A 25,232-nucleotide genomic window follows, 5' to 3' on the forward strand; every position below is an offset into this window, starting at 1 on the left:
CTTGAAAAAATTGCAAGTACTACATGGCTGTTTTTATCTAAATTGCAAGTACTACATGGCTACATGTCTACGATGCCGACGGCGGTAAGGGCGTTCCCTGCGTGACTCGAACCTCGGCTTGCGGTCACCACAAGTCGCCCAGTGGTAAAAATTCGGTATGCGATGCACTTGTTGACAACTTATGCAAATAAATAAAGATAAAAGTTATTGAATAAAAGATAGCCACGTGTGTCATATTTCTACACTGGAAATATCGCTACGCTCTGACGCATATTAATATATTTTACATAAAATTTTTGTTTTCGTAGACACCATTGTCATATTATTGAATATTTTAGTAAACTTAATCTCTTAGAATTTCCAGGCATTGGTTTTTTTATATGGCACAGAAAAATGCTCATCATTCTGAATAACATTAGCTAAGGGACTGTTTCCATATTTCTTGTACTTCAATTGTTCTATGATTATTTTTTTTGGATAAAGTTTTAAAGGTGTTCATGTGCATTATTATATTTTAGATAGATTCTCTTGAGTGGGTCTACATCAACTAGCGTTTACCATTCCATTATGCAGCGATAGTACAAAATTAGTCGTGCGTAAGCAACTTATAAATTTGCTTCAGGGAAAGATCCATTTAAGTCATACGTAAATCACAATCGCCATGTTGTGATTTCTGAACTTTTAAATGAAGCTCTTATCAAATTGACCTTTATTCTTACTCTTTATAAAAAGACATTTTAGCATTCCGATTGCATATAATTCTCGGGACACGCAAGCACAACTTGCTTAATTAGTTCAAAATGAAGAAGCTGTGCATTTTTATTCTCTGTGCAATTTTTTTAATTACAATCATCGAGGCGAATCCATAGTACGTAATTATATTAAAATATTTTTAGTGCTTCCATTTTTAAGAAGTAATTTTTATAGATATAAAATACAAACATTTTTTTGTGTATGTAATATTGTACATTTCCTAGATTATTATTATTATTTGGTTAATGTTTACCTGTAGCCGCAATGGTGGTCGTATGGGCGGAGGTGGCGGTGACGAGAATGGCGATGGTGGACAGGGAGGCGGTGGTGGATATGGGGGCGGCGGTGGTGGACAAGATGGCGGCGGTGGAAACGGGGGTGGTGGCGGTGGACAAGGCGGTCATGGGGGACGTGGTGGTGGACGCCGTGGAGGAGGAGAGTAAGTATTTTTTTCTATTATTGATTTAATACCATAACTGGTATCCTGAATATAGCAGAGTAACCTAGTGCTAAGACAATCTGTTCTCTACTTTTCGCTCAATTTTTAAGACATTGCGAATCGATTAGCGAAACTCAACACTTCACCATGTCTTGTCACCAGAGCGAGGAAATAAAAAAAAAAACATTCCTCAGAGTCGGAATCGAATACACAATCATTTACAGTAAGATGCTGAGCCAGCCGCTGTGCCATAACTAATGCCTTTATAAATATATATTTTTACAGCAGTATTTTTTTTTAAATACCTGGTAGAGTCACATAACACTACTTTTCATTCATAGCTATATAATTTATATGAAGTTAATAAATGAAAGCTTTCTTTAAAATATGAATACCTTTCATTAATTCAATTAAAAATATAATATTCTTTAACATTTTCAGTTATTACGATGATTACGACTACAGTTACATATATAGGCGCCCTTGTCGGGGCAGGGGCTGCAAAACTAATTACATAGGAAACGGACGCCAAAACACCAACACCGTGTACATGTATGATTAGTATTATTTTAATTAGTCATTTTTAATGTATATATATATAAAATAAAAAAGTATATCCTATTTATAATTCAGTTTTTCTTATCTAAATTTAATGTAAACATATCTCATTTGGCACATTATCTACTGTTGCTGTGCCTTCAATTAAAAATGTATTATTTAGTGATTATTTATTATTACCGTAATTCATTCTTCTTCTGAAATCGAAGTTGTGCTTTTTCTATATTTATATAAATGATAAATATGTAGAACTATTTCTTAACTGATTGACTGACAGACAACGCACAGCAAAATTATGTATTTTTTTCAAATAATGACATCACTTTTGTGTTTTGTGTCATTATATTTTATTTTCACAGGTGTAAATAAAAATACAGAGATTCTTTTTTTTAGTTAACAAAGTTGACTGCTGATTGTTGACTATTGTCAAAATAAATGTTTTTTTTTTTTTTTTGGAAATTTGTCCAAGACGATTTTGTACAACTAAATATTATTTTCAACATTAACTACGTTGACTCTTTTCGCCCTTTTTAAATTAAAAAAAAAATAGTATTGCCATTAATTGCAATATTGATATTACAGTTCAACAGTAATGATTTTTAACACGCTTTTATTAGCTGGATTTTACAAACTAATTATGTAATATAAGTATTTGAATCACACGAACTTCTAACTGTTGTATCATCATAAATTTTGCCAAATATATGTAGATTAGATAACAACATTATGTGGTAAATGGTCAACTCAGATTGATAATTAAATTGGAAGATGGCTGCTGAATCTTTGGGTCATCTACTAGTAATCATATCGAGTTTGTGTTCATTACATTCGTCTTTTTAATCTGTTGAAGAAAGCATTTTTTTTTACCAAAAATTTTATCTAAAAAAATAATTCTCAAGGATAAATAAATATTTTAAAATGGCGCTTACGTCGGTATTAGCCGTTATTGGTAAATACCAGGAGAAGTTATAAAAATTTGCCTTTGAGGCCAACTTGTCGCAGTGACGCTTGTGGGTGCAATAATAATTTGTACCTCTGAGGCGGGAGTAGTGGAGATTGATCTATCCAGGAGTAGACAGAGAGAACCTGGGAACCTAATGTTAAGACACTCCGGTTTATATTTAAAGTAAATTATTTTCTTGACACAAAAGAAATTAAAGCCTTTGTTGATTAAAATACAGTAATAAAATAAAATAATTATTGATATATGAATGTTGTTAGAAAAAGCTTTCAAGCATCCCTATCTCTTAAAACACCGAAACTTACATAATTAATCATATGATTTCATTATTCTGTATGCATATAATTAAATTTTCAAAATAACTAAATCAGCTTCATGTATCCCGCACACAACAGGTTAGGCAGAGGGAATCTAGCATTAAGACACTCCACTTCCCACTTTCCGCCGAATTTTCGAGGCATTGCGTGTTGGATGGTGGAACTCAACGCCAGGTTTTTTGGGCTAAGAAAAGAAAATATTAAAAACAATAATTCATTCCCTCGAGTGGGGATCGCACCTACAACCGTCGCGTTACAGTCACACCTTGCGCTACGACGGCTTCATATAATAATATCAACACAAAATACTCAATGCCTTACACAGCATTTGGTCTACTGAGAAATTTCCAACAAATGAGCATCGAATCATCAACCATCACATATTTCTCACAGTGCCATGATGGCATTGTCTACAAGATGGTGTATCGCTACTTTCTGTTGAATAACATTGTGCAAGCTTCGGGGCTTCAGTCTGGGTCGTGGGAACTATGTGTGTAAATATCAAGGCTGTGATATCTAGGTACCACCCACATATGAGTATGTGCATAGAACTTTAAATCTTGCATGAGTTTATTTAATTCGTCTTACTATTGAATGACAAATAATAACCATAATTTTTGAAATTAATTGTGCTTTTTAGTTTATTGGACACTTTTCTTCTTTATTAAGATCTTAGGTGGTGTTTGTTTTCTTTTAATCTTAGGAAGAGAGAATTTACTGTTAAGTCACTCCATTCTCCACGTTAATTTCACGTAACTTAGAGATATTGTGTGTTGAGTGACGGAACCAAACGCCTCGGATGGTCTTTTGTGGCTGAGAAAATAAATGCTCACAATTAAAACATCCATGTAGCCACGATGACGTTGATAAAGGTTATGTTGTTAAGTCTTTGTATTTTTTTTATTACATTTTAATTATTATTACAATACAGGTGTGTAAGTATGTGTAGTGCAGTAAATTTCCTTATAAAGTAAGTTAGGTACAGGAATAAAACGAAATAAGTGAAGGTAAAAAACAATTTAATTTACTTATCCTAAAAGTGTCGAGAAATCTCTAGAACATCACTAGTAGTCACAACAGTTCGTGGCTTAGTTTATATTTGGCATTATTTAGTGGTGGTAGTAAGGGGAAGAGTATGCAAGTTTCGCGATGGGGGCAGCGTGGACGACGGGGGCAGCACTGTAGGCCAGAGGTGCGGCGTGAACCAAGGGGCCAGATGAGTATACAGCTGGAGAAGCGTGTACCACGGGGGCAGCGTGCACTACAGGCGCGATTTTAGCGACTGGGGCGATTGATTTAACTGCCAAAGGTTCCCTGTGGACGACAGCGTTGAAACCGTTATGGGGGTCGGCGCTGTATTCGACGGTACGCTTAACACCATCAGGGTCGACCACGGAGTAGGAACCTTGAACTACATCTCCATCGCGGGATTCGTGCTGGCTCTTGGAGTCACCAGTAAGTCCATCTTGTACGTCATAAGCAAAGCTGTACTGGGGGTGTGGGTCGTATTCTTCGACGGCGACCTTAGCGACGGGGGCGACGGCTGCGTATTTAGCTACAGGTGCGGCGTAAGCCACGGGAGCTGAGTGGATGAGTGGAGATGCAGCGTAGGCGAAGGGAGCAGCTGGTACGATACCAGCGCTGGCAGCAGCCACGAAACAGGCGAGAACCACAAACTGAAAATTAAATACCATTAAGATTAATCATTGCACTTCCGTTTTATTATTGATTATATTTTTATTAAAATGATATAGAAATGAATAAGCTTGTACCTTGAATGCCATTGTGTTGGTTGGGTGTGAGGATGTTGTATGATAGTAGATGGGGAGTACATAGAGCTTTTATACTGCAAGCGGGGGCTCACCCTTTCACTTCGCGCTGACGTCAGGCGACCATGAGTTAGCCCTAGAAATATTTCGGCTTCTGTAGAAGCTTTAAAAAAAACGTTTAATTATAATAATAATCTCTTATCATAAATATTTGTTTTTATTAACCTTTTTTTTGAGGAATTAAAATTAAATTCAATTTAAATATTGTATTGTCATATAGTGTTTGCAAAGTTATTAAAATTAGGGCATCGGTCAACAGTCATTACCTTACATTCACTTGACTGCTTTAAAGTTCAAAGGACTACATGTGACATCTACAGTGTTTGGATGTGATATTACAATAAGGCTACCATAAAAATATTTAAATAAATTTTAAGAATATTTATGGGAATTCATAAATAACGTAAATAAATAACGTTACGTTACTTTTTTATTTTTTAACTTGATACGTCTGTTGGATTTTTTTCTTATTTCATATCACATTTTAAATTCAGTAATCGAAAGAAGCTTAAATTTATTAAAGCTTTGAAATTATAATTTCTTTACTTTTACTAACAAAATCAATAAAATGATCATACACACAGATGGGTGTATGTAAATAATATAAAATATTTATATTAATAATGGTACAGATATCTAAATTGTACTTAGATATATCTCTAAGCAGTATATCGTTATTACCTAACGAAAATAGTTCATATAAATACGTAAAATTGAGAGCAATGTATTTTTTGACAGTTTCACGTACTCGTATCTACGTCGTATATATATTCCATTTATCCTGCATAGCACGGTACCCAGAGGGTAGGGAGGAAAGTCTCTCCGTTCTCTTTTTTTTTTCTTTTATTGAAAAGATTAATGAGTGATCTCTGAAAGCATTGCGTGTTTATTGGCGGAACTAAACGCCGCCCTTTGCCTCGTTACCAAATCGCGAGAAGAATATATTAAGCATTTTACTTCCTCGACTGTTAATCAAATCCGTCGCATTTACAGTCACATGCTTGTGCTCCTGCACCACGACTGGCGTCAATATCATATAAAAGTATTTGTTTCTAATTAATTGATATTGCTAGATATAATGACCATAGAGGTTATATAAGACCGACTCTAATTACTGGCTGGCACTTTTTAAGGCTGTCAACGGCGACCGAAAGAGGAGGATCGCTAACGTCACTCTACCCGATGAATTCTTTAGAATCGGATATTGTTATTAGACTGCTACATAATTCCCTTGAGTTGTTTAATAATTATTTGAAGCCTTGTTTTAATTCATTACCTTTCCAATTTTATTTAATATTTCCAATAATTTCTTAGAATATAATACTAGATCATAAATGAAAAGTTTTAATTAATTATACGATATCTCATCGAAAATCCTTTGTGTTCCACTGAACTGGTAACGGAGACATTGATCTATATTTCAAGTTGACCTCATACATATGTTTTACTTAAGAACCGGTAACCTACTATAAATGCCTACACTTTACGAGTATGTAACCGGACGCGCAATTAGACACTTTCTTAACGTATCCTCGAGCTCTCAAAGTTGCGTTTATTGGCTGGTTGGCAGGGTTGCAATCTTATTAAATTGAAATGACAAAATTTGGCCATTATTTCTATAGGTTATTTGTAATTAAATTAAATATATATTTTTCAATCATTTTTTGGGTTTCGCACCTCAAAAGGAAGTGTCTTCGCGTGGAGGTATCAAGCTGTCAAATAAAAATCGGCGGAAAGTGACGGACGGAGTGTTTTAACACTAGGTTCCCTCTGCCTACCCTGCTGTATGCGGGATACTGTGGGAAGCTGATTAATTTTTTTTTATTAAAAGCTTAAAACCGCAGCGCGCGTGTTGTACAATTATGCCTTTGAATAGAAAAGCTAAGTGAACTTATTACAGTGTTTTCATAATTCATAGTGCTAATTGGATTGATGACATGTATAATAATAATAGATTAGAATAAACATATAATTATATCCCATTCTACTTTTCTATGAATATATATGAATGAATGTAAGAGAATGAATGTTTGTTCCATTTTAACGAAAAAACTATTTTAATTTAGATGTAACTAAGAATGAATGAATGAATGTAAGAGAATGAATGTTTGTTCTCTTTTAACGCAAAAACTATTTTTAATTTAGATGTAACTAAGCTTATACATTAGAATAACACAAAGGCTATAAGTGTGTAGGCTATAAGTTTAAATATGAAAGCAGAACATACATCCATACTCGCAAACAAATTTATAATTTGTTGACATTTGTTCAAATCGAAGAAAAAAGTAAAAGAAACTACGAAAAACTCCAGAATTCGGCAGAAAGTGTAGAACGGAGTGTCTTAACACTAGGTTACCACTGACTATCCTGCTGTGTGCGGGATACAGCGTGAAGCTGGAGAAAAAGCTATACGTTATTGAGATATTTCAACATAAGGTGAGCTTGTGCACTTTAAATGATTTATTTTCAATTCGTATTATATTCGTTTTTTCCAGCGTTGAATAATGTTTCTTGCATATTGAAGATATTTACAAACTGGGCATCGCCAGTTGCATAAAATACTGTGCCATTAACCTTACTGATAACTTTTGTATTGAAATTAATATATTATTTTTTAATATTACACTTTTTTACTATACGTTGAAGGTAAAGTTGATAATTGAAGTAGAACAGGAATTATTTTTCTTTAGCTTCACGCTCTATCCCGCATATAGCAGGGTAGCCAGAGGGAATTAGTGTTAAAACTCTCCGTTCCCCACTTTCCATTGAATTTTTCGTTTAAGCTTCGTCATCACAGCGCAGTGGGAAAGCGTCAGTCTAACTGTAAAAGACAGTAGTTTTCAGTACGATTCTCACTCGAGGTAAGATTATTTTAGATTTAAACTAGCGGACGCGCGCAACTTCGCGTGGGTATTTAAGGTTGAATTCTAATAACCCATGAAACATGTGTTCAATGAAAGTGTGAGTCTAAATTTAAAATTTTATGAAAATCGGTGGCCATTTAAGAATTTTTCCAAACAAACTTTCAACCCCTTATTTGCACCCTTAAGGGAAGAATTCCAGAAAACCATGAAACATGTGTTCAATTAAATACTTTTAAGCGTCTAAATTTCAAATTTTATAAGAATCGGTGTCGATTTAATTTTTTTTCCATACAAATTTTTAATCCCTACTTCACCCCTTTAGGATTAAAATTTTTCAAAATCCCTTAGTGGATGTCCAGATTACGAAAGTAAACATCTGTCCAAATTTCACGTTTCTACCATGAGCGGTTACGGCTGTGCGTGTATAATATATAATGATAATAAGGAACAAATTGATTTATACTACGAGCTGAATAAAATATATCGAGTGATTAGAAGTCAGCCTCTACATCATTTGAAACAATAAGAGGCATAGCCTTGGCACTTGTTATTATATGTAGGTTTACATAGAGTAACCGCGCATGAGATGGATCTTTGAAAGTTAATATAATATTTTTTTATATTATGTTATAATACATATTTATATAAGTATTGTAGTATAGTTAATAGTTTATATCGTAGGACAAATTTTACAATTAATTATTTTTTTAATGTATAATATATGTATAATTTAGTTTAAAAACTTATTTTTATATCTTTTGTTGTTTCTATTAAAATAGAAGTGGGAATGGAACAGATATGGGATCTGTCACGAGTACAGACTAAACACACGTTGCAAGTTATCAGCAGTAAAACTCAACTTCAATACAATTATTTACTAATATTGGGGAACGGAATGTCTTAACTCTGGGTTAGGTAGGTAATTTTTTACTATTCTTTATTAACACACATGATATGTCAATGCAATTAATTTCATACTGTATCTAGTGGACTGGACCTAGTGTTAAGACACTCCCTACTTTTCGCCGAATTTTCCAAGCTTGTTGAGGGGCGGAACTCAACGCCGTGCTTCACGTAATGCCTCCAGAATTGTGCCGTCCAAAAGTGAGAAGTGGAGTGCCTTAACACTAACCTCCCTCTGCCTACCATACGAAATAAGTGCATACTGGAATATGTAAGCTTAAGGTTGTCAACACTTATAAGTTGGACATCCCGTTGACCTGGTATGTATTAAACATAAAATAATATTTTTTAATTTTACACAGCTATTCAATAAGCCTCTCTTACTAGCTTATCTCCGTCCATAGATAAAATTTTACTCGTATTTCGCCCACGCTGACCGACAAATGCTCGCACGACGAACGTACACTCGTAATTCAGGCGACGTTATCAGCTGTTGCGAAAGACTTTTTTGCGTGCACTTTATAGCTTTAAATAATTTAGTTTTTTTTTATCAGATCACTAAATTTATTATTCCTAGTGATATCTCAATCGTGTATGAGTTATGCTTGTAAAACTTCTAGCTGCTAGAAATATTAAAATAATATTTATATACTAAATTTATTTTAAAATAGGTAATAAATTAATTCAATATATAGGACTCATTGATTGATAAAACAAATAATAAAATGTGTACTACAAATATGTAAATAGTAAGTAAGTTTACATTTTTTTTTAGCTTGGGGAACCTGATAACCTAACGTTAAGACTATCCGTTTCCATTAAGACATTTTTGTTTAATACTTTACGAGGAAAATTAAAGTATTAAATATTTTATTACATCGAGTGGGAATAGAACCCACAACCTGACGCATTTATACTGACTGACTGGCCTCATTTATATAAATGAAAACAAAAAAACTTGAAATAATATAGGAATAGCAATAACATATGATAGTTTCATATAAATAAATAAAAAAATATTATAATAAACAGCAAGAACCGCCAGCAGATTATAATTGCCGGTCGCCCAGCCCGCTCTACCACTTTTGTTTTCATCCGACCTCCGTAACGTAATCTCTCTATCACCACGGCCGCTAACGTGTAATACAACTAACCTTATGTACATTTTTTTTTTATTTCAAATTGCAATAAGCAAATGATCATACAAAATTATTTTGTGATTATCTAGTCAATTAAAGCTCTTTTTTAATTTAGTTATGGTATTTATTATTTATTTAAAAACTATTTATATTATTGATTTACCTACTACTTAAAAAAGTCTATTTATATTCCTATATTATTATATTTGAATGCCGCATTGCAAGCTTTGAGTAATGTATTTGTAATTTACAACAAATATTTTTTTTCAGAAGGGTAGGGAACCTGTTTTAACCTATTTCTACCTATGCCGTTCTCCGCTCTCCGCTTGAATTTACGATATTGCATATCAGTGGTGAAACTCAACGCCACGTTTTACCAGAGCGGAGAAATCAGAATAATTCGTTGCTCCGAGAGAGATCGATCATCGAATCCACGACCATCGCGTTTGAAGTCTGACTCTATTAAAATTCCCTCGTTAACCTCGGTTTTAACCAAATGATCTGTCTAAATATATAAATTATAAGTAGCTTAACAATAACACAATGATATCATGTTTCTGAGTATTAAGTGTTGTATCTTATCCAAGGAAATTTATACAGAATTTAATAAATTGTAAGAGCTGAAGATCGAGCTCAGTGGTACGCCATTGGAGAGGCCTATGTCCAGCAGTAGACGAGGACAGGCTGATGATGATGAAAAGTTATATATGCAATTGAGTATATAGAGGCTGTTTTACACACATTATAATATATCCTGCTGCATCCTGAGTGAATTTATGCAACGGAGGTTGCGATAACCACTTTGCTAAGGATGATTAGATTAGTCTAGTAGGTTTTTGTCTTGAAATTGTCTTCTTTATAGAAAATTTATGTGTTGCAACTTTGTAAGCCCGCAAATATATATATAAATAACAGAAATATGTTATTTTTGCGTTGTGACTTCGATCCTCACTGTGGGGAATAAATTAATATTTATTAATATGTTCATTTCTTCGCTCTGGCACCAAGGCAAAAGCCAAAGAATTGAGCCACTCAACACGCCACACTCAATTCAACGAAAAGTGGGGAACATAGTGTCCTAACACTAGGTTTCCTCTGCCTACCCTATTTTGATACCACGTGAATCTATTAAAATGTATATATTACATGAGATTAAAATTTTATTTAATACTTTCTGCTATATTATGCTTACGACACTTAAGTTGTACTAGAAATTTTGAACTTGCAAATAAGTGCGAGGTCATACGAGTTTAGGCCGAGCAGTTTGATCACTGCCTATATAAGCCTAATATGACTAACCAGAAAGGTTATGCGTTTTGTAAGTCCTTTATTGTATTACATACGTAGTGTCTACTTTAAATTTCATTTATATTTTAGATGAGTATTATGTAAGGTCATAGAGTAAATAAATAATGTTTACATTATAAAATGGATATATCTATTTATTATTTTCTCAGTTATTTCTCAACTTCACAATATCTACTCAGTTCTCCATTTGCAATCGTATTTTGTGACATTATGAGGTGGTACCACGAAACTCAACGCCGTACCTTGATCTAACAGAAATAAAATTGAATAGAAATAAAATAAAATTCATTGTTATGATACGGAATCGAACCACCACAGCCGTTGCATTTACAGCCTACTAAAGAAGCCTACGGTGTTCTGAGTATGCATATATTCAGTTATGAAATGATAAGGTAATTTATATTGATTGGTGGTGATTAAAATCTTCATATTTAAGAAGATACTTGTACATACAAAATAATTTAATTTATTCTAATAATTGGAATATTATTAATAGAAGTATTTATTCTAATAATTGGAATATTATTAATAGAAATATTTATTTCATAAGTAGGTTACCTATTTACAATTACTATTTTAACAAATATTAACCTTTACATATAATAAAATGCATAATATTAAGTCGATATGATAAGTTTATGTGTCTTTAACGATAACATATGCAGGGCAAGTAGCGCGTATACAAGTGGAATGTTTAAGTTTATAAGGTCGCAGACGTAAAGGAATAAGAACGTATCAAATTTATCCGAGTGAATGCAGAGTTGGTGAAATTGCATCAGATATATCGAATTTACGGTTTTCTACTAACCTATAGGTGTCAACCTAAAATGATGTAATAATACACTATTAATCTGTAATATTTACTCAATTAATTTGAGGCAAGTGATTGTAAATGCGACTTTTTGTAGGTTCGATCCCCACTCAAAGACAAAAACACTAGAGTAAGAACGTGACAGACGTGTCTTATTTAACATTAGGTTCCCTTTGCCTACCCCGCTGTGAGCGTGATACAGCGTGAATTGGATTTTTTTAAGCTAAAAGGCGTTCTCTGTATAGACTACAGATTAAAGAATATGGTAATAGAAGGGTCATCATCATATATGCAATTTCAAATTAAATATTAATTACTATATGCGCATATAGCCTACAGCACCTATGCATATATAAAAAAGATGTTGTAAATATTTAAAGCAATAAGTAGATAAAAAATACTTGTCATGTGGATAAGATAAATATTAAGTAATTTTTAATTTATCTATTACTAAGATATATATAAATTATATAAAAAAAAACAATAATGTATTATAGTTTCATGAAAAAATAAATAAATAAAATTTAAGATTTATTAGTTTATAAGCTTTGAAGAGAAAAATTAAAGTACCCACATGAAAAACTACAGTCGAGATAATAATTAACAAGCAAAATTGTAAATAATATTTGCAATAGCTAATAAAAAATACATAATTGCAAAATAAAGTAATATATTAAAAGAACCCAAGTGACATTCATTAGTAATGCACTCGTGAATTCAATACACACGTCCTGTAATAATGTGAAGGTGACTGCAAACTAGTTCCAGAGTGCGTAAAATGTCAGCACATGGTATTAGAACACGACAGAGGCCGCCAGAGAAAGTAATGGCGGACATTAAAAAAAATACAATTCTATACATACATCCAGGTTCAAGCTGTAGCACGCTCACAGCAGACAGGAGAAGCCTAGTGTTAACACACTCCGTTCATTATTTACTGCAAAATTCTGGCATTGCGAGTTGAGTGGCTGAGCTAAACGCCGTGCTTTGCCTCAGACTCGTTGTCAGAACGTAGAAATCGAATAATTAAATATTTTGTATTTAATCGAGTGGGGATCGAACACTAGGAAATTATATGATGCCTTTTAAGAAAAATATAAAATTAAATTAAAAAAGAAAGAAAGCAAAAGAATATAGCTTTTTTTTCAATGATAATGACAACTGTTTGTATATAATGTAATTCCCTATATCGTTTTTTCATTAACACAGCTATAACCGATAAATTGTTATAATTAAAGAGCCTTATACGCGTTGATGTCGATCATTTAGAATTACCTGCTGTACAAAATTGTCAAATCTGTCGAAACTTTTTGTACCAGAATTATTCACAAGTTCTCATTAAAAAAAAAGCTTTTATAAAAGGGAACACTATTTAACATTTTTCTCTGAATATCGAATAAAAGATATGTATTATAATTTAGTTTTGTATAAAGCAGCTGATAAATATGTTTCCTAAATAAAATTATTGTCCCCAATGAAATCTCAACATACAACTATTACGTTAAATCAACTGCACTCGACGATGGCAAATACTATATTAATCATATTATGCTATTTTTTGCTTTAATTACAAATTATTTGAAATTATGAAATATTTTTTAATCATTCCTCCAAAGTTTTTTTTTGAGTCAACGCAATGAAAAGATATACGTTACGTTCGTATCTACTACATAGTTTAGAGATTAAAGTATATAGATAATATTTTAATCGGTTTGGTAAAAAGCGCGGTGTTGAGTTCTGCAACTCACCACGCAAATCCTCAAGATTTCGGTGAAAAGTTTTTCTTTTCGTGGTCTCCAGATTCCCTCAGTATACAGGCGGGATTCTTGGTAATTGCAAAATTATAGAAAAGCAGTAATTATCTACTTTAAATTTGTTTTTGCCTTTATAAGGATATAATATAAAAATTTAATACAGGTAATTTTCAATACGAATCAGCGACTTGCCGAACGTAATATTGCGTAAAGGTAGCCTTGTGAAGGACGCGTGTGCTGCGCGCTTGGAAAATACCTGCCATTTTCATACGCACATCGTTTTTAATGGGGCAACGTAGGGCTGGCAAACAAGTTATTTATCTGAATTTTATTTAAGCATTAATATTACTATAGTAGCTTAAATATAATTTAAAACAAAGTTGATGTCAAATGAGAAATGAGAGAGAAATTAGTACCAAATGAAAACTTTCAATACAAATAAAGGTAAAAATCCGAAAAGTAACAATTTATAGGTATTAGTAGTTAAGCAGGCAGAAAAATTCATACAAAATGACTGCATAAACTTAAATGTGTCAATTTTTTTTTTATGGAAAAAAACATGGCAAACGAGCGTTCGGGTCACCTGATGATGATCACCGCCGCCCATGACCCCGTGCAGCACCAGAGTAGCTACAGGTGCGTTGCCGGTCTTTGAGGTGGATTTTTATAAGTTATGCTTCCCATTGACCTACCTGAAATTGGCACGAACGCGTCGACAGGAGAGTACGACTCGCATTTGACCTTTTTTAAAAATTATGTTACTAAACTCATACTCGAATTAGCCTATAAAAACATGTAAAGAAATAAATACAATCATTATTTAATAATGTTTTTCAATTAATTTAATGTTTCTTTCTTGTAAATTTTATGGTACTTCTCCAATATCACTGTTTTATTTAATTCCTTATATTTAGCAACCCTAATCTAGGGTTAACGCGGCCCATACATATGTATACAGACAGACAAACGTGTTGAGCACGTCTATTTGAAATTTTAGGTTGGGCAGCGAGTCACCCGACCTTTGTCTCGTGGCCTTGTAATATGGCACTAGTTACGTACGAGACTGATTGCTCTATATATTTCACATATGAATTACAACAGATTTAATGAAGTTCAATAAGCATAGATTATTTTATATAAACTATATATGTTAGTTATATAAAATAATATATGCTTGCTATGTCTTAGTAGTATTTAGTTATTCGATATACAAAGCCCTATCTGTAGAGCAATGTTAAAGTCGAATATTTTCTTTTAAAAATAATAACACAGCAAGGTAGGCAGAAGGAATCTGGGTACATAGCTAGGCTAGCTACACTCTGTTCCCACTAAGACTCTTCCGTTCTCCAGTTTCTACTAGTTCACTAAAGTTAATACCTCAGACCAGAACGAGAGAAGAACCAGTGCACTGGAACTAAGCGGGACAATATTTTATAAAGACCATTTATTATTATTAAAAAGATAGGAGAATCATTGTTATTTTTATATATGAGTACAATCTGGACTACTCGTATATTAGACTAAACTGGAAATCGAGCCGACAACCACCTTATGTGGTTTCCACCCGACAAACACTTCCGAACTGTGCCACGAAAGCGTTTTATATATTTTTATTTTACAAAATGTAAAAATATTTTTACAGTTTCCACACAATTCAGCACGTTCATATTCGTCACTCTGAAAACAATAAGAATGAAAAGAGACGGATTCTTTTAGTTTCTTGCGAAACTGTTACAAACTCTTATATTATGTAGATGGATACTTGCCTCTTGTTTTTCTTATTGGCGACGTTAAACTGTAATTAAAACATAATAACGCTATTGCAAAAAATGTTTTAACTAAATATTTTTAAAATATTGTACTGAAATGTTTGAATAAATAATTATGATTTAAAAAATTACAAAAGTTTAACTTAGATAAATATTTGTAATACAAATTATTTTATAGACCAGACAGAGATTTTCATTTCAGGCAGAGGGAACCTGGGAACTTAGTGTTAAGATAATCTATTCCCATTAAGACACTTCTGCTCCACACTTTTGTTTTGTTGAGTGGCGGAACCCAACGCCGCGTTTTGTCTGGTTATCAGAGCGAGGAAATGAAAATGTTAAATATTTAATGAAGATGGAATCGAACCTACAACCTGTAACGTTTGCAGTCGAACTAGTCTCAATTATTTCATAATAATAATTTATTTTGCTCTTATTAAGTAGGAAGCTATGGCGTATATTAACATCTAATATCAATTATGAATGACTCCGGTATAAAATTGAGTTTATTTATTATTATTTATGACTTATAATAGTTACTAAAAACACAAAGCATTAGAAAACTCCGAGTCATTTCACAATTTAGCGATTCGAGGCACGATCCGGACGAGTTTCAAATGTTTGTCATCAAGACTAACTACATTTAAACTGGATCACTTGCACTCTTTACTCAAATTTATGTATAACGCAATGTCTTTTAGCGTCCATCTTATACATTATTTTATTTCTTGGCCCGATTTAAACTTTATGGGATAATTTGAATGCATTCAAACATCGTCCAAGGCCGTCAGCCGGTGTGACTGTAACGCGACGGTAGTGGGTTCGATCCTTACTCGAGGAAGTGAAATATTATTTTATATTTATATTTCTATTTCTTCGCTCTGGTGTCGAGGCGAAGCGCGGCGTTGAGTTCTGCCACTCAACATTCTCCAGAATTCGACAGAAAGTGAGGAACGGGGGGGGGGGGCGAGGTTCCCTCTGACTACTCTGCTGTGTGCGGGATACAGCGTGAAGCTGATTTATTTTTATTATATTATAAAAATAATGACTATAAGAAATTCAACTTTACATATACAATATTTCAGAATGTTTGTTGTATTGAATATTAAAGCGTGAAGATCGTGTAAAATCTGAAACAAATAGAGATAATAGAAAAAAAATTGGCATGACCGCTATATTTCACAGCAGGTGAAATTACACAAGAAGTGTCTTTGTTGATGGCATTGTCCAGCGGAGCCAGCGGCCAGGCTTCATACGTGCGTACTTGAATATATTTAAATTTGGAGATGCCACCAGGATGAGGCAAGAGTCTACAGTCTACTATAAATACGGTTTGTGCCCAACAAGGGGTACAGTTTACAGCTTCTACCATCCCTGTACATATCAAACAAATATACAACAGCAAAATGGTCTTCAAGGTACATACAGCTCTTATGGATTTTTTGTGACGTGTCCAATTAGTGTTTTAGTGAAAGTGCAAAGAAAATTTAATACAATTCTTCGATTTTTTTGAAAAATGTGCCGAATTTGTCTCTGAATATTTTTAATTGAAATATTACTTAAATGTCAAAAACCATACAATAGGAAGTAGTTCGTGTGAAACTACTGCCATTGTATTTATTTTTATTAAAAATAAAAACTTTCGTTAAACTACATAAGTTATAGCTAGTGCTTTAATCGAACTTAATTAATTCTTTAAAATTTATTGTTTTAGTTTGTGGTCTTCTCCTGCTTGGTGGCTGTCGCCTACGGAAGTCCATCCGCCGCCATAGCAGCAGCTCCTGTCGCATATGCAGCACCAGCCGTTGCAGCAAGATTAGAAGAATTCGACTCTTTCCCTCAGTATAGGTTTGGATATGACGTAGCTGACTCTCTAACCGGGGACTACAAGAGCCAATCAGAACAGCGTGATGGTGATATTGTACAAGGTCAATACTCTCTTGTGGAACCTGATGGTACCCGCCGTATTGTTGATTACGCTGCTGACCCTGTTAATGGTTTCAACGCGGTTGTACGTAAAGAACCCCTCGTGGCTGCTGCCCCTGCTGTAGTCGCAGAACCTGCAGTCGTCCCCGCTAGAATCGCCGCCGCCCCAGCTGTGGCAGTTGCCGAGCCAGTAGTAGCCGCCAAGATCGTCGCTCAACCTGCTCCTGCCGTCGTTGCGGCTCGTTATGGCGTTGCTCCCGCTGCCCGTTATGCTGTAGCTGCAGCGCCCGTAGCTGCTCCTGTTGTTGCAAAATATGCAGCTGCCCCTGTTGCAGCAGCTCAGTACGTAGCCGCTCCAGCTGCTCGGTACGTGGCCGCGCCCGCAGCTCAGTATGTCGCAGCTCCAGCGGCTCAGTACGTTGCAGCTCCAGCGGCTCAATACGTCGCCTCTCCAGCCGCCCAATACTTCGCCGCCCCTGCTGCTCAATATGTTGCTGCACCCGCTCGTTATGCTGCTGGCCCAATCGTAGCGGCTCGTTATGCTGCTCCAGTATCAGCATATGCCTCTAACGTTGCCGCTTATTCAGCTCCTCTTGCCGCCTATACAGCTGCTGTCCCAGCGCGATTCGCCGCCGTACCTGCAGCATATGCCGCCCCTGTAGCGGCACCTGCCCGCCTCGCCGCCGCCCCTGTCGCCGTCGCGGCAGCGCCAGCTAAACTTGTCGAAAACGTAGCTGCTGGTTACCGATACCCTTAAAGAAGATCCTCTCTTGATGATACCTTTTGTAAAGACTTGATATGTACATAGCTAAATAAAATTATTACTTTTGTTTTATATCTTGTTTTTATTAGATACCAACTTTAAATATTCTTATTCCATGAAATTGACATATTTAAAATATGATTGTGACAAAAGAAAAATTATGTACTTTAAATGGACAAAGACAAAGAACATAAGTTAGTTTCTTATTTGTGAAACATACATTGAAACTTTTACTAGAGCTTTATTAAAATTGCTAATGATTGAAATGATTTTTCTTTAAGTTCACGATATTCGACTAGTACTCTAGTAGTCAGAGCCTCATGAAATAAGAGAGTCATTAGAAATTTTAATAAAGAAAAACATAAATCCATAATCCAGAAAAATATATACAAATTCAATAAAATTTGTTATTTACATACGAGTACTACATATCAGTATATTTTTAAATAATCTTCTATCTTATAATTGTTCTTGTGAGAGAATAATTGTGATTATAGAAAACATATTTTTTTTAGGAAATATACTTTTATTAAAAAAGTTCTAACAAGTAAAGCTTATTAAACTGTTCAAGAATATTTAGAGGCTAAACATGTATGGAATTAATGTATATGGAATGTAATGCAGGATAGCTGCCACTTAATGTAGTAAAGTGTACAATTGTCTTTGAAAAAAGCAACTGTTGAGTTTCTTGCCGGCTCTTCTCAGCAGAACTGCCTTCTGAACCGGTGGTAGCTTTTTGCTTATTATGTTTATTCAACGATTCAAAAGTGCTTATAACAGTCTATTTGAATAAAGAATATTTTGATTTTGAATATGGTAGTAAGGGTGTGTATAAAAAGATTCTGAATTACAAAATACCTATGTCATGTTTTCAAAATAAAAAATTATATTTATTAAAAATATTTTTTGATTATATACTTTTGACTATGCAATTTCAGTATTAGAACTTCGTATTCTGTAGTGTATAAAACTACTGACCTAGTTAGACTTACAGTTCATAATAAACAAAGTTAAAATATTTTTAAAAGCTTTTAGCAGCAGTTTCACCCGCGTGGCAAAAAGGAAGTAGCTAAGAGTGGTACCTACATATATTATATGTAACCAAGACCGCAAATTCATATTGAGAGACACTTGTTTGCGATTGTAAACGGTTGCGATTCGATTCATAGTTTAATTTTCTAGTTCTGGTAACAAGGCAAAGCGCGGCGTTGAATTCCGCCACTCAACACGCAATGTCTTGGGAATTCTTTTTTCTTCTTCTTCGAAAACCACGTGTCTTAACTTCGCTTCTCTGTGCCTACCCTTCTGTATGAAGAATATAGCTTAAAGCAATTTAGCCAGATGCATGCGAGCTTATACTATAATTATACTGCTAAGGTGTAATTAATAAGTTAATAATATATTTTTTGATACTTTAAAATAAGCTAGTGGCACTAGTAACCGACAAGCAAAAGTAATCGACAGTTCTTTTAACTTTCGCATTCGCTTTTAACTGCATAAATGTTAGCAGATATCCTGACTTTGGCGAGACGTCTCGATTTTTAGCCCAGGTATAGCCCCTCGTTTCACAGATTTTTTCACGTATTGTGAGAAATCTTGTTTTTATTATTTGATAATTCCAATAATTTCATAGAAATGTTAATAAATATATTCGTAAGTAACATATAGTTAGTTATTCTGAAGACTGCCTTACATATGGTAAACCAAAACAATATCGTTTGTTCGTGAAATAAAATAGAAATTTCTAATAAAAAAACATTTTATAGGGATATCTATCACTATTGCAAGCGAAAAACGAGAGGGAGACACTTTTTTACTTAAAATATTAAAATCCCGCATTTCGCAGAGAAAATCTAGCACTGCTGATATGCACTATATACTTCTTGATGACATTTAGATGGCGTTTATTATAGGAAAAAACCGGTCAACCTAGTGTTCCGTACTAATTTCTGCATATATAATAACCCTTCCTTAGCAGTCGGGAAAAAGTGAATAAACTTATTTCTGTGGTGCTGTATTAGAATATGCACATCAATACTTTCATCGCTTGAACTAGCGGCTTTAATACCATATTTGGTATCTCCTTATAAAGGAAGATAATGCTATTATTTTTAGGACTTAACCTGTCAACTATAGGTCAACCGGAAGTATCGTATTAATTTTGATTCCCTTTATAATGTTGAAATACGCGTTTTTTCTGATAGAAATCGCCATATCTTTTTTTCAAGACGATTTTAACTCGCACTTGACACTTTTTTAATTTTTTTACAATTTAATTTAATTAAATTTTATTTGAACGAACAATTATTCTTGTAAAATAAAATCTATACTTAAGGCAATTAGTATTCCAACAAATGAATGGTATTTTCGGCAATCAGCTGATTCAGTAGACATACATACATATATTCAAGCCATGCGTGCTCTATATGAAGAAAGTATATTATAAAGCGTAACAGCGTGTTGCAGGTGTAACTTTCTTCAATGAGTCCACCTGTATTGTGCTCACGTCCCAGGTTACGCAGCGCTGTATATATAACGTGGTGATGTCCCAGGGTAGGCACAGTTCGATTTGTACGCTGCACACCCCTAAACAACCAACCATGAACAGCAAGGTGAGAAATTATTTATTCTTATATATATTTTTTTTATAATTAATTATAATAATATCAATATAATAATTTTTTGACACATGATTTTCAATAGTTTATATATAAACTTTATTTATATAATTTTATCATATAATATGTAAAATATTGAATAAAAAAATAGTTTCATTGTAGAAAACCCTATAATTGACTATAATTATTTTTAAATTATCTTTCAAATGGTTTTTTGTTATAAAATATTTTTAATCTTTTTATTTAAAACTTAGCCATAGCGTCTTAAGTTAAATATTAACTGGTCGAAAAAATAATGACCTCGGCCAAGAATAGTGCTACAACATGTGTTATCATCTATCATCGCCTTTGATCTCGTATAGTACCTTACGGTCAGGTTCAATTGACCAACGAACCGTTTCTGGACGATTTGCGACACTGTACTTTCCTCTTCAAATATTATTACTAAATACTTTTAATTTCTAATGATCTATTTAATTATTATATATAGCATGTAATTCTTTATTTCAAATTTAATTTGAATAGGCGTCCTACACATTCATTTTGTTTTAAACATGTTTACTATTGTATATAAGAGTTGTGCAAAGCTTATTAGCAAAGATTTATGACTTTTTAGTATAAATTTCATTTCATACGTATAATTGCTTTGGGACCATTTATGGAGCAAGTTGAGACAGGACGTGAATAAAATTATGAAATTGTAAAAAAATATCGCATTAGTTTTTTATAACAATAAATCTTAATGTCTGTAAGAAGCAAACTAAAGTCTTTACACTACTATTACGAATTGGAAAGTGACATTCAATTAAAATTCACACACCATATCTAAAATAATATAAATCAAAGAAAACAATTATCTATTACTTCCTGTAAACAGAGCTATTAATATTCCCGATGTATAAAATTACGAAAAGTTACCCTTTCTTTTGAACGGGAACATGTCGCAACGAGCGCATGTATTCAGTGCGGTGTACAATCCGTGCATATCAATTCGTGTTCTCGCGTTGCGCAACCGATCGCTTATGGTTCATTACATTACTGGTAGCATTGTGATGGATAGTACCGACGACATTCAATTCTCATCCATATTATATATTAATATTTTAGATAGATAGATAGATAGATAGATAGATAGAAAGACTTTATTGCACACAAAGCTGATACAGAGGACAATAAAGGTCAATCTTAAGATAAATCCAGAGCGTGCAAAGGCGGTCTTATTGTTGATAGCAATCTCTAACAGACAACCTTTGAAGAAAGAAATTAAGAGATACGGGCTAGTGCAAATTTAAAATGTTTTAATATATAAATAATTAAATTAAATTATTTCTACTAAACCTATTAAATAAATTAATAAGAACAAAATATACATACTAATAATATAAACATACATAAATACAATTTTAGAATAATATTAAGAGAAATTATTTAAAACTCTATTGAAACAATTATATACCGAATACTCAAAGTTCTGTTATTACATTTGAATATAATAATTAAATAGCCTTTGTTACAGACATGTATATAAGTATATTTATAAAGCAATATATATATTTTCTTTCAGATTGTAGTATTCATCTGCATGGTAGGCGTAGCCTCCGCTAGCATCGTAGCACCAGTACCAGTCGCCCGCGTTGATCCTCTCCCTCAGTACTCCTATGGCTACGACGTTCAAGATGCCTTAACCGGTGATTACAAGGGCCACCAGGAACACAGGAATGGCGATATCGTCACAGGGTCCTACAGCGTTGTAGACCCTGACGGTACCAGAAGGATTGTGGACTACTCCGCTGACCCTCTTAACGGATTCAACGCTGTTGTCCGTCGCGAACCCCTTGTATTAGCTGCTCCTGCTAAGGTCATCGCTCCGGCTCCCGTCGTAGCCCCTGTGGCCCCAGTCGTTGCTAGGGCACCCATCTTTGCACCAGCACCTGCACCCATCTTAGCGCCAAGATTACCATACTACGTGTATTAATTACTACAATTTTGTTGTGTTGATGTATATACCTATTAAAAAATAAGGCTTTTTATAATTGTTATTTATGTTATTAAATGAATGATTTCATATAGATTTTCTTTGTGAATTGTTGTGCGCAACTTACCATTTTATTTGTATGTCTAACTTCCACAATATGACGATAAAAAGTAACATCCCTTTTTATCCTTTTTTCTGTCTCTGCATAATTACGGAAAATTCTGTTTTGAGTTTCTAATAGTACATTTGCATATATTTTTCATGTCAAGCAGAATTAATATAACCATAAATATATTATTTCATTTAAAATAAAAATCTTCTTGGCTAAAGAGAAAACTATTACTTTCAAGAATAATTAGACATAAATAATAAAATCAGTTAGGTTTGAAAATTCAAATATTTTTGCATTTACAAATAATATTATTATGATGATGTAAATGAAACGCGTCTACCGAAGGCGACGGCCGTGTGTTCGAATTATATTTATAGAAATATTTATATAAATACAGGGTGTAGCGCGATCCTGAACCTGATAAGTGTTTCAAAGATAATCTCAAGAGATACATAAAATAAATAATATTAAAGAAAATAAAAAAGAAATGAGTCGTAGCTTTTATTGCAAACAAATCTCTTTTCAACACAATTTTGGCAAACCTCATAAAAAATATAAAAGAATTTACATTATGAAAACAAAATTAAATGTCAAAAACTTGGAATCCAAGAGTGTCAGACTTGGGTGGGGGTGGTAGAGCCCGTTCTGGACCAGGAATAACTGATAAACCTCTTTGAAGTCGACGCTTACGTTCTGCTGGTTTCTCGCCTGCTTCAGCTTTACGAGGCAAAACTGAAAAACGCCTTCCAGGCGGTACGATGGACATCCTTTTGAACAATACTTGCGTTTCAATGCGCTGGCTTTCATCCATAACAGCTAAAATTTGTTTTTCTCGCTGTACTATAGCTTTTCTTTCGTCTGCGGTCACTGTTTCTGTCGCCATTTCTGCACATTTACTTAAGAAGGCTTGGACACGTTCTGGATCTTGTAATTTCTTTGAATATTCATAAGCTTCTTCAACTTGAACACGAACTTCGTTAGAATTGCCTTGTTGCATATCACCACTCATAAGGACGAAGCACCCATTTAACCACCACGTAACATTGCTTATTTCTTGCGCTTCCCGTTGACATCGTTTAGCATAATACTTAGCAAGTGCGTAATTTTTCTGGGTGCACAATAGACGAGAAATCTCATACATTAGCCAACATTTCATTGTTGAATTTTCACACATTTCTAATACAGCAATAACTTTTGCAGTTGCTTGTTTTATATCAATGAATTTATAAGGATAGTTAGCCATAACAGAATCAAACGATGTAGGTCTGCCGACAGGCAGGCCCATCAAGAAAGCAATACGGCGTCGGTTTCCACGCTCGCTTAGAGTGTATGACAGACGATGTTGTAACAGATATGCCTCTCCGACGGCGCGATATAAGCGATCTGTGTATACTTCTTTGTCTGGTAATGTTCTCGGTGTTTTACCATCCAAAAATTGTTGCATTCGCTCTGCTTGTGCTATTAAATCCATAACACGACTTGCACGTAAGCTTTTTTCTATTTGTTTCAAAAGCCTTTCAGCTGTCCGTGCACCGATTTCACGTTCTTTTATTAAAACATTTTCTTTATATTTATTTTGATGTTTCGACTCCGCCTTTTCAGCAAGTTTTACTGTATAATATGGTCTTTGTGCCCGCAACATATCTTGCCTCTCAGTAAGAGATCTTAATACTTCTTTAACATAAGATTTCAATTCTATACTTCCCCTTGCATTGGCAGACTTAAGTCGTTGATCTTCCATAAGCTCCTGTAAGAAAAACTTATCATATGCCATGGGCCCTAAATATTTCATAGCTAACACACGCGCTAAAGTAAGATGCTTACGAGCTTCCATTTGCGTGAGCTTTCGTTTTTTCATCGGTTTCGGTATTCTAGATACATGCTGTTGTTTTTGTGGTTCGTCCTCATCAACTCGATCTTTTTCATTACGTTTTATTAAAGGTAGAAATTCTACCATGACATTACCTGCATTAACTCCAATACAGTCTTGGATTGTTTCGATTCCTTGATTTACGCCTTCCACAAAGTAAGGAGGCTGATGTCGATGTCTAGCTCCCCTATAATTCATTACAACGGACTTTTCAAAATCGGACATGGTGTACATAGCACGAGCTTGCATGTTTCGGGCGTTCATATTACCAGGTTCTAATATAAGAGCAAGTTCTGCATCAGAGTATGCTTGAATCGGTTGCACTGCATCTGCACAAACTTGACTTCGACCTGTGAGTGTACGTACATCATCTTGTGTATTTCTGAACGCCTCATCATAAGAAGCTTTTGCTTTTTCGAATTGTTCGAGTCGTCGCAAATATGCTCCTCTTTCGCGATACACGGTTAAAGCACCATACATTGGTTTTTCCTCCATCGTAAATATTTATTTAGTTATTGCTAAGAATATATGTCAAAAAGTATAATTTTCATGAAATTCTATTC

At 34.0% G+C, this 25,232-nt stretch overlaps 5 protein-coding genes across 5 annotated transcripts; 3 read left to right on the plus strand and 2 right to left on the minus strand.

Moving 5' to 3' along the window:
• The first annotated feature begins 504 nt into the window (after positions 1-504).
• On the plus strand, positions 505-1,813 carry LOC146536263 (uncharacterized). The gene is made up of 3 exons (XM_085190497.1): positions 505-868; positions 1,013-1,192; positions 1,634-1,813. Exons 1-3 carry the CDS (start codon positions 801-803, stop codon positions 1,752-1,754), a joined length of 369 nt encoding a protein of 122 aa, XP_085046623.1. The 5' UTR covers positions 505-800; the 3' UTR covers positions 1,755-1,813.
• A 2,249-nt stretch (positions 1,814-4,062) lies between these two features.
• On the minus strand, positions 4,063-4,934 carry LOC146536264 (cuticle protein-like). Its single transcript, XM_085190355.1, has 2 exons — positions 4,801-4,934; positions 4,063-4,704 (listed from the first exon to the last, which is right to left on the minus strand). Exons 1-2 carry the CDS (start codon positions 4,810-4,812, stop codon positions 4,138-4,140), a joined length of 579 nt encoding a protein of 192 aa, XP_085046481.1. The 5' UTR covers positions 4,813-4,934; the 3' UTR covers positions 4,063-4,137.
• An 11,828-nt stretch (positions 4,935-16,762) lies between these two features.
• Positions 16,763-18,166, plus strand: LOC146536265 (uncharacterized). The gene is made up of 2 exons (XM_085190095.1): positions 16,763-16,823; positions 17,120-18,166. Exons 1-2 carry the CDS (start codon positions 16,812-16,814, stop codon positions 18,086-18,088), a joined length of 981 nt encoding a protein of 326 aa, XP_085046221.1. The 5' UTR covers positions 16,763-16,811; the 3' UTR covers positions 18,089-18,166.
• Positions 18,167-20,573: 2,407 nt separating this feature from the next.
• LOC146536266 (larval cuticle protein A3A-like) lies at positions 20,574-22,781 on the plus strand. The gene is made up of 2 exons (XM_085189900.1): positions 20,574-20,706; positions 22,277-22,781. The coding sequence occupies exons 1-2, from the start codon at positions 20,638-20,640 to the stop codon at positions 22,685-22,687; spliced, it is 480 nt and encodes a 159-aa protein (XP_085046026.1). The 5' UTR covers positions 20,574-20,637; the 3' UTR covers positions 22,688-22,781.
• LOC146536267 (outer dynein arm-docking complex subunit 4-like) lies at positions 22,697-25,164 on the minus strand. Its single transcript, XM_085189893.1, has one exon. The coding sequence runs from the start codon at positions 25,162-25,164 to the stop codon at positions 23,383-23,385; it is 1,782 nt and encodes a 593-aa protein (XP_085046019.1). The 3' UTR covers positions 22,697-23,382.
• Positions 25,165-25,232: the final 68 nt, after the last annotated feature.

The sequence above is a fragment of the Heliconius melpomene genome, chromosome 9, assembly GCF_056956725.1.
Source record: "Heliconius melpomene rosina isolate 202511_hmr_F chromosome 9, ASM5695672v1, whole genome shotgun sequence".
Classification (NCBI taxonomy): Eukaryota; Metazoa; Arthropoda; class Insecta; order Lepidoptera; family Nymphalidae; genus Heliconius; species Heliconius melpomene.

Excerpts from the sequence above, each read along its gene's own strand:
- LOC146536263 (XM_085190497.1), top strand. The coding sequence starts at position 801 with ATGAAGAAGCTGTGCATTTTTATTCTCTGTGCAATTTTTTTAATTACA. Across the intron at positions 869-1,012 it reads ATCATCGAGGCGAATCCATA|CCGCAATGGTGGTCGTATGG; the intron begins GTACGTAATTAT and ends GTTTACCTGTAG. Across the intron at positions 1,193-1,633 it reads GGACGCCGTGGAGGAGGAGA|TTATTACGATGATTACGACT; the intron begins GTAAGTATTTTT and ends TAACATTTTCAG.
- LOC146536266 (XM_085189900.1), top strand. The coding sequence starts at position 20,638 with ATGTCCCAGGGTAGGCACAGTTCGATTTGTACGCTGCACACCCCTAAA. Across the intron at positions 20,707-22,276 it reads AACCAACCATGAACAGCAAG|ATTGTAGTATTCATCTGCAT; the intron begins GTGAGAAATTAT and ends ATTTTCTTTCAG.
- LOC146536267 (XM_085189893.1), bottom strand. The coding sequence starts at position 25,164 with ATGGAGGAAAAACCAATGTATGGTGCTTTAACCGTGTATCGCGAAAGA.